The sequence below is a fragment of the Procambarus clarkii genome, chromosome 87, assembly GCF_040958095.1.
Source record: "Procambarus clarkii isolate CNS0578487 chromosome 87, FALCON_Pclarkii_2.0, whole genome shotgun sequence".
NCBI lineage: Eukaryota > Metazoa > Arthropoda > Malacostraca > Decapoda > Cambaridae > Procambarus > Procambarus clarkii.
Window position 1 is genome coordinate 8,046,239 of NC_091236.1, and position 14,601 is coordinate 8,060,839.

Here is a 14,601-nt window from a genome sequence, read left to right on the forward strand (position 1 = left end):
CTGCCCCCCCCCCCCCCCACACACACACCCAGGAAGCAGCTCCGTAACAGCTGTCTAACTCCCAGGTACCTATTTTCTGCTAGGTAACAGGGGCATCGGGGTGAAAGAAATTTTGCCAATTTGTTTCTGCCTGGTCCGGGAATAGAACCCGGGCCACAGAATTAAGAGTCCTGCGCGCTATCTACTCAGCTACGAGCTGGCTACATTCTTACACAAGAACGTAGGTTCTTGTGTAAAAACTGGATCTAATTACATATTGACTTGCCGAAGACGTGAGTGATGAGGGGGTTGTTGTGGTTGGCAGTGTGTACTCTTCCCGGCCGACAGGGGAGCCGGTCGGCCGAGCGGACAGCACGCGGGACTTGTGGTCCTGGGTTCGATCCCAGGACGCCGGCGAGAAACAATGGACACAGTTTCTTTCACCCTATGCCCCTGTTACCTAGCAGTAAAATAGGTACCTGGGTGTTAGTCAGCTGTTACGGGCTGCTTCCTGGGGGTGGAGGCCTGGTCGAGGACCGGGCCGCGGGGACACTAAAACCCCGAAATCATCTCAAGATAACCTCAAGATAACCTCCACCCCCACCTGTTGGCAGAGGTGGAGAACGATGCGCCTTATAACAAGCGCTATTCTTGGGTTCTATATTCAACTATATTGTCCTATCATAAGCACTAACGATAACAAACTATCAATTGAACGTTGTAACAGTGTGAAAGGTAAGGAGGAATGGGTCTAAAGCGTTTAATATACGCATGGGTCCTTAGTTATGGCATTAGCACCCATTGACAATATGGTATCTGCACCTCTGTCGATTCCTCTCCCCAATGTTATTTTATAGTCTGTCTTAAATTCCACTTGGCATACTTGAAAAAAAATAGTGGAATCATAAGTAACTACTACTGTATTCCTACTGTAGTAACATCTTGGCTACTGGAAAATTGGTTTAGCATGTAATACTAACTTGACTCCAAATGTACTTCAGTTTATTGGAGTGTGTTTCTAAACTATAAATAAAAATATGGTCAGAGGTGTTTAGCTAACTCCTTGAAATCTTAACTTCATGAACCATCTGTTAGTATTGTGGGTCGGGTTTCTTCCTATCGTACAAAATTAGATTATAAATATACAAACATTTGTAACGTGAACAAATCCACAAGGGTCGTGACGAGGATTCGAACCTGCGTCTGAGAGCATCCCAGACGCTGTCTTAATCGACTGAGCTACGACATGGTTAAAGAATTACAACAAGAAATTCTACTCAATTTACTTGGATCCTGCAGCCTCTCCGAGACACAAAACAGGATTTTACACAACTCCCCCCTGCACTCGAGCTATGTCAATAGGTCGTTCTACCTCTTCGCCCTTACTTCATTACACACAGAAATCACAATAGTGTGATATATCAAATGTGCCCAGTGGGCAAAATATGCTAACGTTGATTTAATATGGAAAAAGGTTTGATAAACACGACTCTGGCGCCGCCGCCGCCGTGCCACCTCGACCTGTGAACGTCTGCGGTGATAGGAGAAAATTTATTAAGAGTTGCGCATCATAAAGGTTAATAACTTTCACATTTGAAATCGAAATAACATTGAGGAAACCTTTAGGCCGCGTCTGATGTGACCCCCACGACGCTGGTTCGATTCCTCAGTCCTGCTCCAAACCTGTCTTAATTCAGCCCGTCCTCCTAAGATTTCCCCAGCGTCAAGAAAATAGTAAGTTTAAAGTGTCCTTTCCTAACCTGCCAGAGGACCCATAACAGAAAACGGGACAGTACGTCACTTCCGCGAGCCGCTTCTAGTACGACCATTTTTTGGCCGTATGTAACGCATACGATCGAAATACGACGTTCTTTGTAAGAGGACAGGTTGCTTGATCACTTAATACGCTGTAAGTGACTTAATTACAGCGGTCAAGGGCAACTGTGCTGTTAATCACTCATTCACATATAAGCAAGGTTTGTGTGAATGATGTCTTCGAGTATGAATGAGAGGCTGTTAACTTGATCTGTGCAATTATATGCTGTACAGATTACTAATCGTGTTCTTTAACTAGGGTGTGTGTGTGTGTGTGTGTGTGTGTGGGTGTGTGTCTTGTGGGTGTGTGTCTTGTGGGTGTGTGTCTTGTGTGTGTGTGTGTGTGTGTGTGTGGGTGTGTGTGTCTTGTGTGTGTGTGCGTGTGTGTGTGCGTGTGGGTGTGTGTCTTGTGTGCGTGTGGGTGTGTGTCTTGTGTGTGGGTGGGTGTGTCTTGTGTGTGGGTGGGTGTGTGTGTGTACCCGCCTATTTGTGCTTGCGGGGTTGAGCTTTGGCTCTTTGGTCCCGCCTCTCAGCCGTCAATCAACCGGTGTACAGATTCCTGAGCCTACACACACACACACACACACACACACACACACACACACACACACACACACACACACACACACACACACACACACACACACACACACACACTCCTGTGTGTGTGTGTGTGTGTGTGTGTGTGTGTGTGTGTGTGTGTGTGTGTGTGTGTGTGTGTGTGTGTGTGTGTGTTCACTGGGGTACACTAATATAAATAAAATTGGTATATTTGAAGCAGCATTAATGGGACGGTTATCTTGAGATTATTTCGGGGCTTAGCGTCCCCGCGGCCCGGTCCTCGACCAGGCCTCGTTTTAGTTACACACCCTCAGGAAGCAGCCCGTAACAGCTGTCTAACTCCCAGGTACCTCTTTACTGCTAGGTAACGGGGCATCAGGGTGAAAGAAACTTTTTGTCCATTTGTCGCCACCTCCACCGGGGATCGAACCCGGAACCTCAGGACTACGAATCCGAAACGCAGTCCACCCAGCTGTCAGGCGCCAGTTAAGGATTTGTGCCTAGTAAATCCTTCCCGCCCAGGATACGATATAGAACTACGGGCTCGCCATAGCCTGTGCTACTGGAACTTTTTGTTCCAGGTAGCGAATCTTAAACAACAACCAGGATACGAACCCAGGACACAGAGCTCGCGAACCGCCAGGCGAGCATCTTACCACTACCTTGAGGTTACATTGAGGTGCTTCCGGGGCTTAGCGTCCCCGCGGCCCGGTCGTCGACCAGGCCTCCTGGTTGCCGGACTGATCAACCAGGCTGTTGGACGCGGCTGCTCGCAGCCTGACGTACGAGTCACAGCCTGGTTGATCACTACGCCACGGGAACTGCATATTAGCAGAAGAGAAATTATCAGCGTATTGTGCATGGTAGACTCGTGAGCAAATGAAAGCATCCACGAATTTGAATAGTTTAATAGTTATATTCTGTGGTAAGATGCCCAACTGACACGTCAGAAAATACCGGAACTGACGACGTTTCGGTCCGTCCTGGACCATTAGGTCGCGAGGTTTATCATTTCTGTTAAAGAAAGGCCCATACGAGGAGCTGCCCAATATGTTTATTTGTGATGTGTGTCTATGTATATATTATCACGTTGTACTGAATGGGGTGAGAATAGCTTGAGCTACCTCATCCCTTTGTGTGTATTTTACCTCAATAAACTTATTTCAATTTCAGGAGCTGCCTCGTATGGGCCAATAGGCCTTCTGCAGTTACCTTTATGTTCTTATTCCTATTACTCTCCCCTTTATTACATCTTACCTTTCGTACCTTTTGCCTTGCTCTTTCTTCCTCTTAAGATTGTCTTTTTCTCGCCCTTTTCCCTTCCTTTTTCTTTGCCCTTGTTACCTAGCAGTAAAATAGGTACCTGGGTGTTAGTCAGCTGTCACGGGCTGCTTCCTGGGGGTGGAGGCCTGGTCGAGGACCGGGCCGCGGGGACACTAAAAAACCCCAAAATCATCTCAAGATAACCTCAAGATAACCTCTCTCTTGCCTATGTATTGTCCTTCGCCTCCTTCCCTAATCACAATCGACTTGAGAATGGTCCAGGACGGATCGAAACGTCGTCGTCCCTTCATTTTCTAGTGTGTGGTCTGGTCAACACATTTCTATTAAAAATAATGTGGGCCCGGGGTTTTTCTGCGTGGGGGCCCGGTTTTTTCTGCGTGGGGGCCCGGGTTTTTCTGCGTGGGGGCCCGGGTTTTTCTGCGTGGGGGCCCGGGTTTTTCTGCGTGGGGGCCCGGGGTTTTTCTGCGTGGGGGCCCGGGGTTTTCTGCGTGGGGGCCCGGGGTTTTTCTGCGTGGGGGCCCGGTTTTTTCTGCGTGGGGGCCCGGGGTTTTTCTGCGTGGGGGCCCGGTTTTTTCTGCGTGGGGGCCCGGGGTTTTTCTGCGTGGGGGCCCGGGGTTTTTCTGCGGGGGGCCCGGGGTTTTTCTGCGTGGGGGCCCGGGGTTTTTCTGCGTGGGGGCCTGGGTTTTTCTGCGTGGGGGGCCGGGTTTTTCTGCGTGGGGGCCCGGGGTTTTTCTGCGTGGGGGCCCGGGTTTTTCTGCGTGGGGGGCCGGGTTTTTCTGCGTGGGGGCCCGGGTTTTTCTGCGTGGGGGCCCGGGGTTTTTCTGCGGGGGGCCCGGGGTTTTTCTGCGTGAGCCCGGGGTTTTTCTGCGTGGGGGCCCGGGGTTTTTCTGCGGGGGGCCCGGGGTTTTTCTGCGTGGGCCCGGGGTTTTTCTGCGTGGGGGCCCGGGGTTTTTCTGCGTGGGGGCCCGGGGTTTTCTGCGTGGGGGCCCGGGGTTTTTCTGCGTGGGGGCCCGGGGTTTTCTGCGTGGGGGCCCGGGGTTTTTCTGCGTGGGGGCCCGGGGTTTTTCTGCGTGGGGGCCCGGGGTTTTTCTGTGCGGGCCCGGGTTTTCTGCGCCCGGATCCTCCACATCCACCCGAACGGCAAATCCCCTCGGTTTCCCCACCTTTACAAAACACGTACAGAGACGCGGGTTTCAAACCCTTCTTACATCACCACAAGATTGAACAGTTGACACTTGCAAATTCCACGAGAGACTTTCTCCTCAAGGAGGCTCGTTTTTCTTGCTTGTGTGGAGTGGAGGTCCCACTTGAGGACGACAAAAACGGGCAAGCAACACAGGCGACTGTTGAAGGGGGGCTGGTGTTGCAAGATGCCTAAAAACAACAACCTTGGATGTATGCATGGCCTCCTTAATGCTGATTAGTGTGACCCCTTATTGCTCAAGTCGGGTTGCAATCCAGTTATGCTGGGGATGAGAGAAGTGGTTTTTCTAATTTTTAATATAAAGGGATCAATTCGGGACGCGTATTTTGTATATATACCAAATAAAAAAAGCACTTTTTAATGTCTTTTGTATAGTGGATTAAATGTGATTGTGCTGAAACAATCAGGATTACCATCAATTTCAGTTTTATCGAAGGTTTTTATGTCCTGTTCATCTGTTTCTTTGCTTCTTGTATTGCTTCATCCCTAAATTTTTAACCTCACTTTACTAAGATTAAGATTTGTCTTGGAGTATCGACACTTACTTTATCCCGGTTCTTATTTTTGTCATAAGTTTTCATGAACTGTCGTGCAAGACTTGACTCTGTGGTCAGGGCATTGACGGTGGTGAAGAATAATATTTACGGGTCCTAGCAGCTATCCTTGAGGAGGATAGCAGCTGTCCTTGAGGAGGATAGCAGCTGTCCTTGAGGAGGATAGCAGCTATCCTGTTGTCCTTCGTCCACGCTCTTCTCGTCTGTGAATTGGTCTCGTGTGTCTGTTACTCGCCCATAGCAGTGGTCTGTTATCGCTGTCTGCTTCTGTAGTGTGCCTAGTCCTTTATGTGGAACTGTTATTAAAGGCGTTTTGGCGGTCATGAAATAGTCTGTTTATTGCAGGCGATGAGTCACAATAACGTGGCTAAAGTAAGTTGACCAGACCACACACTAGAAGGTGAAGGGACGACGACGCTTCGGTCCGTCCTGGACCATTCCCAAGTCGATTGTGAATGGTCCAGGACGGACCGAAACGTCATCGTCCCTTCACCTTCTAGTGTGGGTTCTGGTCACCATGTGATGAACTGCAAGGAGATACAATCTCCTCGGTAGGGAAGGTCGGTCCGTTCATCTAATAGACCGCATTTATGCCTTGTTTACTGTTGATGGCTGGAGCCCGTAGCTGCCATTGGCTCCACCCACCACAGTATACCCTCTCCCTCCCCACCACAGTATACCCTCTCCCTCCCCACCACAGTATACCCTCTCCCTCCCCTACCCCCGAGACTACTATTGCCTCCTCACCCCCATGATAAGATAAGATGGTTATTCGGGTAAAGGTACATGCATTGAAAATGAGTTACAAACATAATGAGTGGGATTGGGTGGTTATAGATAGGAAATATAGAGATAGATAGGAAAAATGGGCCAATAGGCCTTCTGCAGTTGCCTTTGTTCTTATGTAATGTTGGATTTATAGAGCTGGTACATATACAATGCCTGAAGTCACTAATACGCGCAGCGTTTCAGGCAATGGTGAATACGATGGTGAATACACCATAGATTGTGGGGGTAGAGGTAGTAGATCCCACCTCCCCAGAGCCACTGATAGGAAGCTACTCACTCTTTCCTACTCACTAGGGTAAATACCCCTCCCTGCCTCCCTAGGGCTGTATACGTACCCAGCCTTGCATTCCACCCAACTTTCATAACAGAAAGGATACACATAAGACACAAGAAGCGCCTATGTCAAACAATTATGGCCTTGTCTTGGATTGAACCCTTGAATGGCTGCATATATAGATTTTTGCATTCTAGATTTACTTTGATCTAGAGTGATGAATTGTGAATTTCTTGCCTACATTCATTATGTTCTAATTTGTTGCAGAACTATTTTGGATTCATGAGGATGTGTTAAGTTTTTTTAACTTAAACAATAGGCACAAATTGAAGGGTAGACGGCTTTGTGTAACGATCACTGCATGAGTTTGTGAGCTTACTGTCGGTGGCTTCTGGACGAGTTTTTCGTTCCACACTAGACAGTATCCTTGGTGGTGAGTGGCCCTCAAGGTCGCAGCTGTGGGATAAGTTCTGCCCTGTTGTTTGGTGGAGTTGTAAACGTCTGTTTGACACACGAGTCTGGTAGAAGCGAGTCAGAGGCCGCTGATGTGCGCTGGTCTCCGGGTGACGACCTTAAGGAACTCTTGTAAGCAGAACTTGAACCTGCTAGAAGAGTGGTTTCAAGTGGGAATATGAACGAGGAGACACAAGCACGGGATCTTACGGGGAAAGGACCTAACGATGGGAAGATGGTGGGAATGGCTTGCAGGAGTGTTGAGTTGTTGTTGTTTAAGATTCGCTACTTGGAACAAAAAGTTCTTGAGAGTTCGGCACCATTCTCAAAGGTTCTTCTAAATACTGAGACAGCATGATGAATAAGTTGGGGGGATCTTAAACCTATTCTATAGTCGTGCTTTAAATGTGCATAAAGACCTGGGGCCAGATTCACGAAGCAGTTACGCAACACTTACGAACGTGTACATCTTTCCTCAATCTTTGACGGCTTTGGTTACATTTATTAAACAGTTTACAAGCATGAAAACTTCCCATTCAACTGTTGTTATAAACAGCCTCCTGGTGCTTCGGAGCTCATTAACTGTTTAATAATTGGAAACAAAGCCGCCAAAGATTGAGAAAAGATGTACAGGTTCGTAAGTGCTTTCGTGAATCTGGCCTCTGATCGTCAGATTAGCAGCAGCAAACATATCCTCATGGATGTCACCCATCCTGTGGCACCTGTCGGCCTCACTTGTACTTCAGGACCTTTGTAAATCAATTCATTATAAAAGTAAATTACCAACAAGACCATTGGTACCTTTACCAAGATTTACCCAAGTCCTCGTATAAGCTTGTTGACCAGGCCACACACTAAAAGTTGAAGGGACGACGACGTTTCGGTCCGTCCTGGACCGAAACATACTTCAGCTACGTTATTGTGACTCATCGTATAACTTCGTTAATATGATAATATGATTAATATTTTCCTACAGCATTATTGGAATGGGAATTTGAACGTGATTGTATATAATTGAAGTTGGAAGTCAATGTGTTTTTTTATTATTATAAGGAAAATGTGTTCAGCGATTTTATCTGTATTCTGTAACCCCCAAAATTACACTTGGTAAAGCAAGGCTTTACTGTATCAATAAGAAATAACTGTTGTAATACTAGCATAGTTATTAGTAAAGCCAGTGGGCGAAAGGTACAAGTTAATCACATATATAATTATTAGACAAGGTAATTATATATGAAGTGAAACTATATAGCACTTTTAAAAGATATATGACTATAAGGAGCTGGGATACGAGGACAAGGAACCTGAGTAGGGCGGATGGACGAAACGGGAGAGGAGGGGGGTCCCCCCAACAACGTTGGACCATCGGGGATCGAACAGAGACCTGCAAGATGCCAGGTCTCCGTTGTACCGAGCAGCGCAGGTAGCTAGGTAACGTTCATAAGGTTGATCCAACATTATCTATCGTTGCTTAATCAGTGTTTGCACGCTGGGGAAGCTTTGATGTAGAACAGACAATTCTATTAGCGTTATTTAATACCATAATGTATTTTTGCTTATTATTTACACCTTTTATTAATTTGCCAAATTCATTTCGTTAGACGGATTTATCCATATCCAACTGTATTACTGTATTGTTGTATCTCCCTTCTCGCACTTGCAGAATGTTTGCATACATTCAATAGCATTAGCGTACAGTGTGTGTGTATTCGCCTAGTTGTGTTTGCGGGGGTTGAGCTTCGGCTCTTTGGTCCCGCCTCTCAACCGTCAATCATCTGGTGTACAGGTTCCTGAGCCTACTGGGCTCTATCATATCTACATTTGAAGCTGTGTATCGGAGTCAGTCCTCCACCACATCCTAGTGCATTCCATCTGGTAACTACTCTGACACTAATAAAATTCTTTCTAATGTGTCTGTGGCTCATTTGGGTACTAAGTTCCCACCTGTGTTCCAATCGTGTGTGTGTGTGTGTGTGTGTGTGTGTGTGTGTGTGTGTGTGTGTGTGTGTGTGTGTGTGTGTGTGTGTGTGTGTGTGTGTGTAAAATACCTAAGCAGTCAGACAGGCTCACGTGCAACAGGTTGGCAGTGCTTGACAGTGGTGGACACAGTTGCCAGGGGGTAACATGCTTTAAGCTGCTCCCACCTAGCTAGACTCTGGCAGAGAAATTGATTGTCAAGTTCCGTCTGTGTCGTTTTCACCTTCAACAATCAATTACTAATTTTATTCATGCCTGTTAATTAAATCAAATATTCTTTGAAAGTTGTATGTTGGTCTGATTATAAGCGGAATATTTTAACTAATGAAAAATTGTTACTGTAGGAGAAGCAGCCTAATCTTAAATGTAAATTTAAAATAGCTTTTATGGCTTTTATGACTTATGGCTTTTATGACTTATGGCTTTTATGACTTATGGCTTTTTGTCCAGTTATTTATATCTTTAGTCGATTTTGATTGAATGTGGCGTCTCTCTCTCCTACCTTCTATCTTGAGGTTATCTTGAGATGATTTCGGGGCATTTTTTTTTTAGTGTCCCCGCGGCCCGGTCCTCGACCAGGCCTCCACCCCCAGGAAGCAGCCCTGACAGCTGACTAACACCCAGGTACCTATTTTACTGCTAGGTAACAGGGGCATAGGGTGAAAGAAACTGTGCCCATTGTTTCTCTCCGGCGCCTGGGATCGAACCCGGGACCACAGGATCACAAGTCCCGCGTGCTGTCTGCTCGGCCGACAGGCTCCCCTTCTATCACTCCTCCTTTGGTAAATGTCAGGCTGCATGCATTGACCGGATTGGCTGGTCTGTTTGTGCTTGCATCTCATTGACATCAATTGTCTAGCTCTACAGAAATCTATTTATCTGGAAATCCTCTACTGGCCCAACATGGCAGAATCGCAGATGCTCGTTCACTCGATTTCAATCGAGCAGCTAATCTATTAAATTGTAATTTATAATCACACATTTAAGGAACTATTTTGGTAAGGACAAAAAATATCTTAAAACAGAAGTTATTCGGCGAGAATGTTTGAATCTAATTTTATCATTTACCATTAACCTGCTCACAAAAAAATTACCTTCTTAGTTCTGGAAGACATTTCTGGGGCGTGAAGCAAATCTTTATATATTTAAAGCGAGTGGTATATTAATCTGCTTAGCCAATCTAATTTTATTTTTTTTTTATTATTATTTTCTACCACAGACGTGGCCACACATTTACAATGCTAATCAGCATATATACATTTTCTTCTGTCCTCCATGGACAGGGTTAGAGAAGTGTTAAACATATAGTTCAAGGGTTTATTGAACACTCAACCACTAATTTGCTTATCTGTTCAAGTGCATTTTCTTAAAATTGTGGTCTAAACCTGTATTACGGAGGAAGGTAGGGAATTATCAGAGGGAAAGCGCCAAGCCATTACGACAATATAGCACTGGGAAGGTCAGGATAAGGAATTGGGATGGAACGGGGGGGAAGGATTGGTGCCCAACCACTTGGACAGTCGGGGATTGAACGCCGATCTGCATGAAGCGATACCGTAGCTCTACCGTCCAGCCTAAGTGGCTGGAGACCTGTATACGGAGTAGCTAATGATTTGACCTGGTTTTACCAAGGCAGATTCAAAATAGCGCGTACATTGAGTTTTCGGGCTCACCATAGCCCGTGCTACTTGGCACTTTTGTTCCGAGTAGCGAATCTTAAACAGCAGCTGCCTACGTTGGTACGACAACCACAAGACATTCTACTTATTGGCTTAGCAGTTTCTCCTGGCACAATCCTTTCCAATCTCGATCACAATCTCCTGGCACCTTATCACAATCCTTTCTCTATAGTGGTGCTGGCGTAGCACTTTCTCTTAATTACCTTACCACGAGGTTTGACTGGCCTGGCTCACTGTACTCGCCCAATTACTAGGCAGATGGGCCACACCACGTGAGAAAACAAGATAACATGAAGATAACAGAATTCACTGCTGGTTAGAGAGCTGCAAATCCTTCATTGTTTTTACATTGAGAAAGTGCATATACTTACGCATGCACTCATGCATACACATGTATTGATGTATACCTATATAAGGTGGAAGAAAATACGTTAATATATGTATGGTAATTAGATAATGTAAGATAACAAGGCCACTGTTATCGTACACGTGTATATCTCATGTCAGGCACCCTCCTGGCGTCACCTCGCTCTCGTGAACCCCGTCGAAGCCTCGCCTGGTGTCACCTCGCTCTCGTGAACCCCGTCGAAGCCTCGCCTGGTGTCACCTGCCTCGCGTGACCCCCGTCGAAGCCTCGCCTGGTGTCACCTCGCTCTCGTGACCCCGTCGAAGCCTCGCCTGGTGTCACATCTCTAGCGTGAACCCCGTCGAAGCCTCGCCTGGTGTCACCTCGCTCTCGTGACCCCGTCGAAGCCTCGCCTGGTGTCACCTCGCTCTCGTGACCCCGTCGAAGCCTCGCCTGGTGTCACCTCGCTCGCGTGAACCCCGTCGAAGCCTCGCCTGGTGTCACCTCGCTCTCGTGACCCCGTCGAAGCCTCGCCTGGTGTCACCTCGCTCTCGTGACCCCGTCGAAGCCTCGCCTGGTGTCACCTCGCTCTCGTGACCCCGTCGAAGCCTCGCCTGGTGTCACCTCGCTCTCGTGACCCCGTCGAAGCCTCGCCTGGTGTCACCTCGCTCTCGTGACCCCGTCGAAGCCTCGCCTGGTGTCACCTCGCTCGCGTGAACCCCGTCGAAGCCTCGCCTGGTGTCACCTCGGTAATTAATCCGGCCAAATAGAATGGTCTATACGGTTTAGTTCTTGACAGACACAAACCCCTGATCAGTAACAAAATTCGCAACCGGCAAATGACAGAATTGTCACAGCAGTTGGTGTAGACTTACCATACTTAACGGTAGAAAAAAAAGTTGGAACAATTGCCTGCAGTGTTCGATATTATGGTTTTTTCTACAGGGGGGCTTCCCTGGACCTACAGGGCGCCCCCTGGAACCGCCGCCCCTTAAGAGTTGCTACATGACAGGCAAATAAAAATCTCTGGGCATGAGGATCATTGAGCTGCAGTTCCTGAATTTACCCGAAGGCGACAACCCTGGAAACAAACCAAAACTGTATTTTCCGCTTGTTACAACTTGTAATAAAGTTGTTACATCTTGGTATAACGTGTTTTTGACGTTTTATAACGTTGTTACAACTTACTATATTGGTTGTTATAACTGGTTAGGAGGTATTAAAACTTGTTCGAACGTTGTACCAACGTCGTAGTTTCGGTGTGTGTTTGGCGGGTTAATGTAGTGGCCTCGACAGTGGTAGAAAGCCTGCAGGTTGTCAAAAGTCCCCCTTCCCCTTTCAATTATTCAACTGAATTGTGAACTGCTGTGATATCGGGACATTTATGGCTCCGGCGGGTAGGCGGTTCCACGTTTGTTTTTATATAACCCTATAGGTGAAAAAGCATCTGTTGTGGCTTGAGGTTGAAGCTGTTGCGTCTTGTATGTGTTACATCTGACGTTATTATAGAAGTGGTCCAGTTTAATGTCCTCCAACTTGTTCCTTATTTTGAGTGGGTGCCCTCAGCTCTGTCATGTCTGGTTTGCTGTGTTAGTCCTGTGGCTCCTCAACCGTTCCTAGTTATGTTCCTAGTTAACTATCATACTATGATAGTTCTAAGATGATTTTTGTCAGTCTGCGTTGTACTTTCACCAAAGCAGATATCATCATTTGAAGACGAGGGGCCAGATTCACGAAGCAGTTACGCAAGTACCTACGAACCTGTACATCTTTCCTCAATGTTTGACGCCTTTGGCTACATTTATTAAACAGTTTACAGGCTTGAAAACTATCCAATGAATTGCTATTGTTATAAACAGCCTCCTGGTGCTTCGGAGCTCGTTAACTGTTTAACAATTGTAAACAAAGCCGCCAAAGATTGAGAAAAGATGAACAGGTTCGTAAGTGCTTGCGTAACTCCTTCGTGAATCTGGCCCGAGGTCTCCATGCTTGAGAGATGGTGAACTTTCCTTTTAGGGAGCCGGTCGACCGAGTGGACAGCACATTGGACTTGTGGTCCCAGGTTCGATCCCAAGCGCTGGCGAGAAACAATGGGCAGAGTTTCACCCTATGCCCCTATTACCCAGCAGTAAATAGGTACCTGGGTGTTAGTCATCTGTCACGGGCTGCTTCCTGGGGGTGGAGGCCTGGTCGAGGACCGGGCCGCGGGGACACTAAAAGCCCCGAAATCATCTCAAGATAACCTCAAGATAACCCCCTCCCCCCAGGATGGGGACCTCTGTGACCCAACTCGACGCGCAACACGCCTCACTTGTTAATCAGCTCGAGTGGTTGTGTGAACAGGCTGGTTTGATCGTTTATCTCCTCTGCCTGTCATTTCTCGTGACGGTGTAATCGCACGCAAGAGTGTGTGTTTATACCAACTGTAATTATCTTAAAGATAACGCCTCAGGCATCTTAGACATTTCTTATCTTAGATATTTCTAAAATGTGGAATTTGTCTGAAGACGACTTGAGGCATTTAGCATAAGAACAAAGGTAACTGCAGAAGGCCTATTGGCCCATACGAGGCAGCTCCTATTGGTCCATACATAAGAACATAAGAACAAAGGTAACTGCAGAAGGCCTATTGGCCCATACGAAGCAGCTCCTATTGGTCCATACATAAGAACAAAGGTAACTGCAGAAGGCCTATTGGCCCATACGAAGCAGCTCCTATTGGTCCATACATAAGAACAAAGGTAACTGCAGAAGGCGTATTGGCCCATACGAAGCAGCTCCTATTGGTCCATACATAAGAACAAAGGTAACTGCAGAAGGCCTATTGGCCCATACGAAGCAGCTCCTATTGGTCCATACATAAGAACAAAGGTAACTGCAGAAGGCCTATTGGCCTATACGAGACAGCTCCTATTTATAACCACCCAATCCCACTCATATACATGTCTGTGTCCTGTATAACAGCAGCATCGCTACTGTTACACAGTAGTGATGTGATGTTACAGCCAGTGATGTGGTGGAGGCTGACTCCATACACAGTTTCAAGTGTAGATATGATAGAGCCCAATAGGCTCAGGAATCTGTACACCTGTTGATTGACGGTTGAGAGGCGGGACCAAAGAGCCAGAGCTCAACCCCCGTAGACACAACTAGGTGAGTACAGAACTAGCACAGTTAGTTTATAAACAAGGCATTGTACATGTTCTCGTCCACTTACGAAACCTGTACATCTTTTCTCAATCGTGGCGGCATAGTTTGCCCTCATTAAGCGGTTTGCGGACTTTGTATAACCCTGACAAGTCGTTCTCGACAGCATCGTAGCGCTCCACAGCTCTTAAACTGTGTAATGAATAGAAATTAAGCTGTCGTGATTGAGGAAAGATGTACAGGTTTCGTAAGTAAGCATTTATATTTGATAAATGCTGGCCCAAGACACAAGTTGCTCCTAAGGAGGCCAGGTCAGAGACTGGGCCGCGGGGTCAAGCTAACCTCCAGTATATCAACTATTTCATCATGGTTATATTGAGATGATTTCGGGGCTTTTTAGTGTCCCCGCGGCCCGGTCCTCGACCAGGCCTCCACCCCCAGGAAGCCGCCCGTGACAGCTGACTAACACCCAGGTACCTATTTACTGCTAGGTAACATGAGCATCAGGGTGAAAGAAACTCTGCCCATTGTTTCTTGCC

The 14,601-nt window shown here is 46.9% G+C and overlaps 2 protein-coding genes across 2 annotated transcripts in view; one reads left to right on the forward strand and one right to left on the reverse strand.

Moving 5' to 3' along the window:
• Positions 1-14,601, forward strand: part of LOC123747074 (protein phosphatase 1 regulatory subunit 3B) — a 131,371-nt gene that overhangs the window by 13,082 nt on the left and 103,688 nt on the right. The window lies entirely within an intron of this gene.
• On the reverse strand, positions 3,926-4,768 carry LOC123746983 (uncharacterized). The gene has a single exon (XM_045728885.2). It carries the CDS (start codon positions 4,766-4,768, stop codon positions 3,926-3,928), a length of 843 nt encoding a protein of 280 aa, XP_045584841.2.

Bases quoted from the DNA above. Each gene is read 5' to 3' on its own strand.
- LOC123746983 (XM_045728885.2), bottom strand. From the start codon at position 4,768: ATGTGGAGGATCCGGGCGCAGAAAACCCGGGCCCGCACAGAAAAACCC.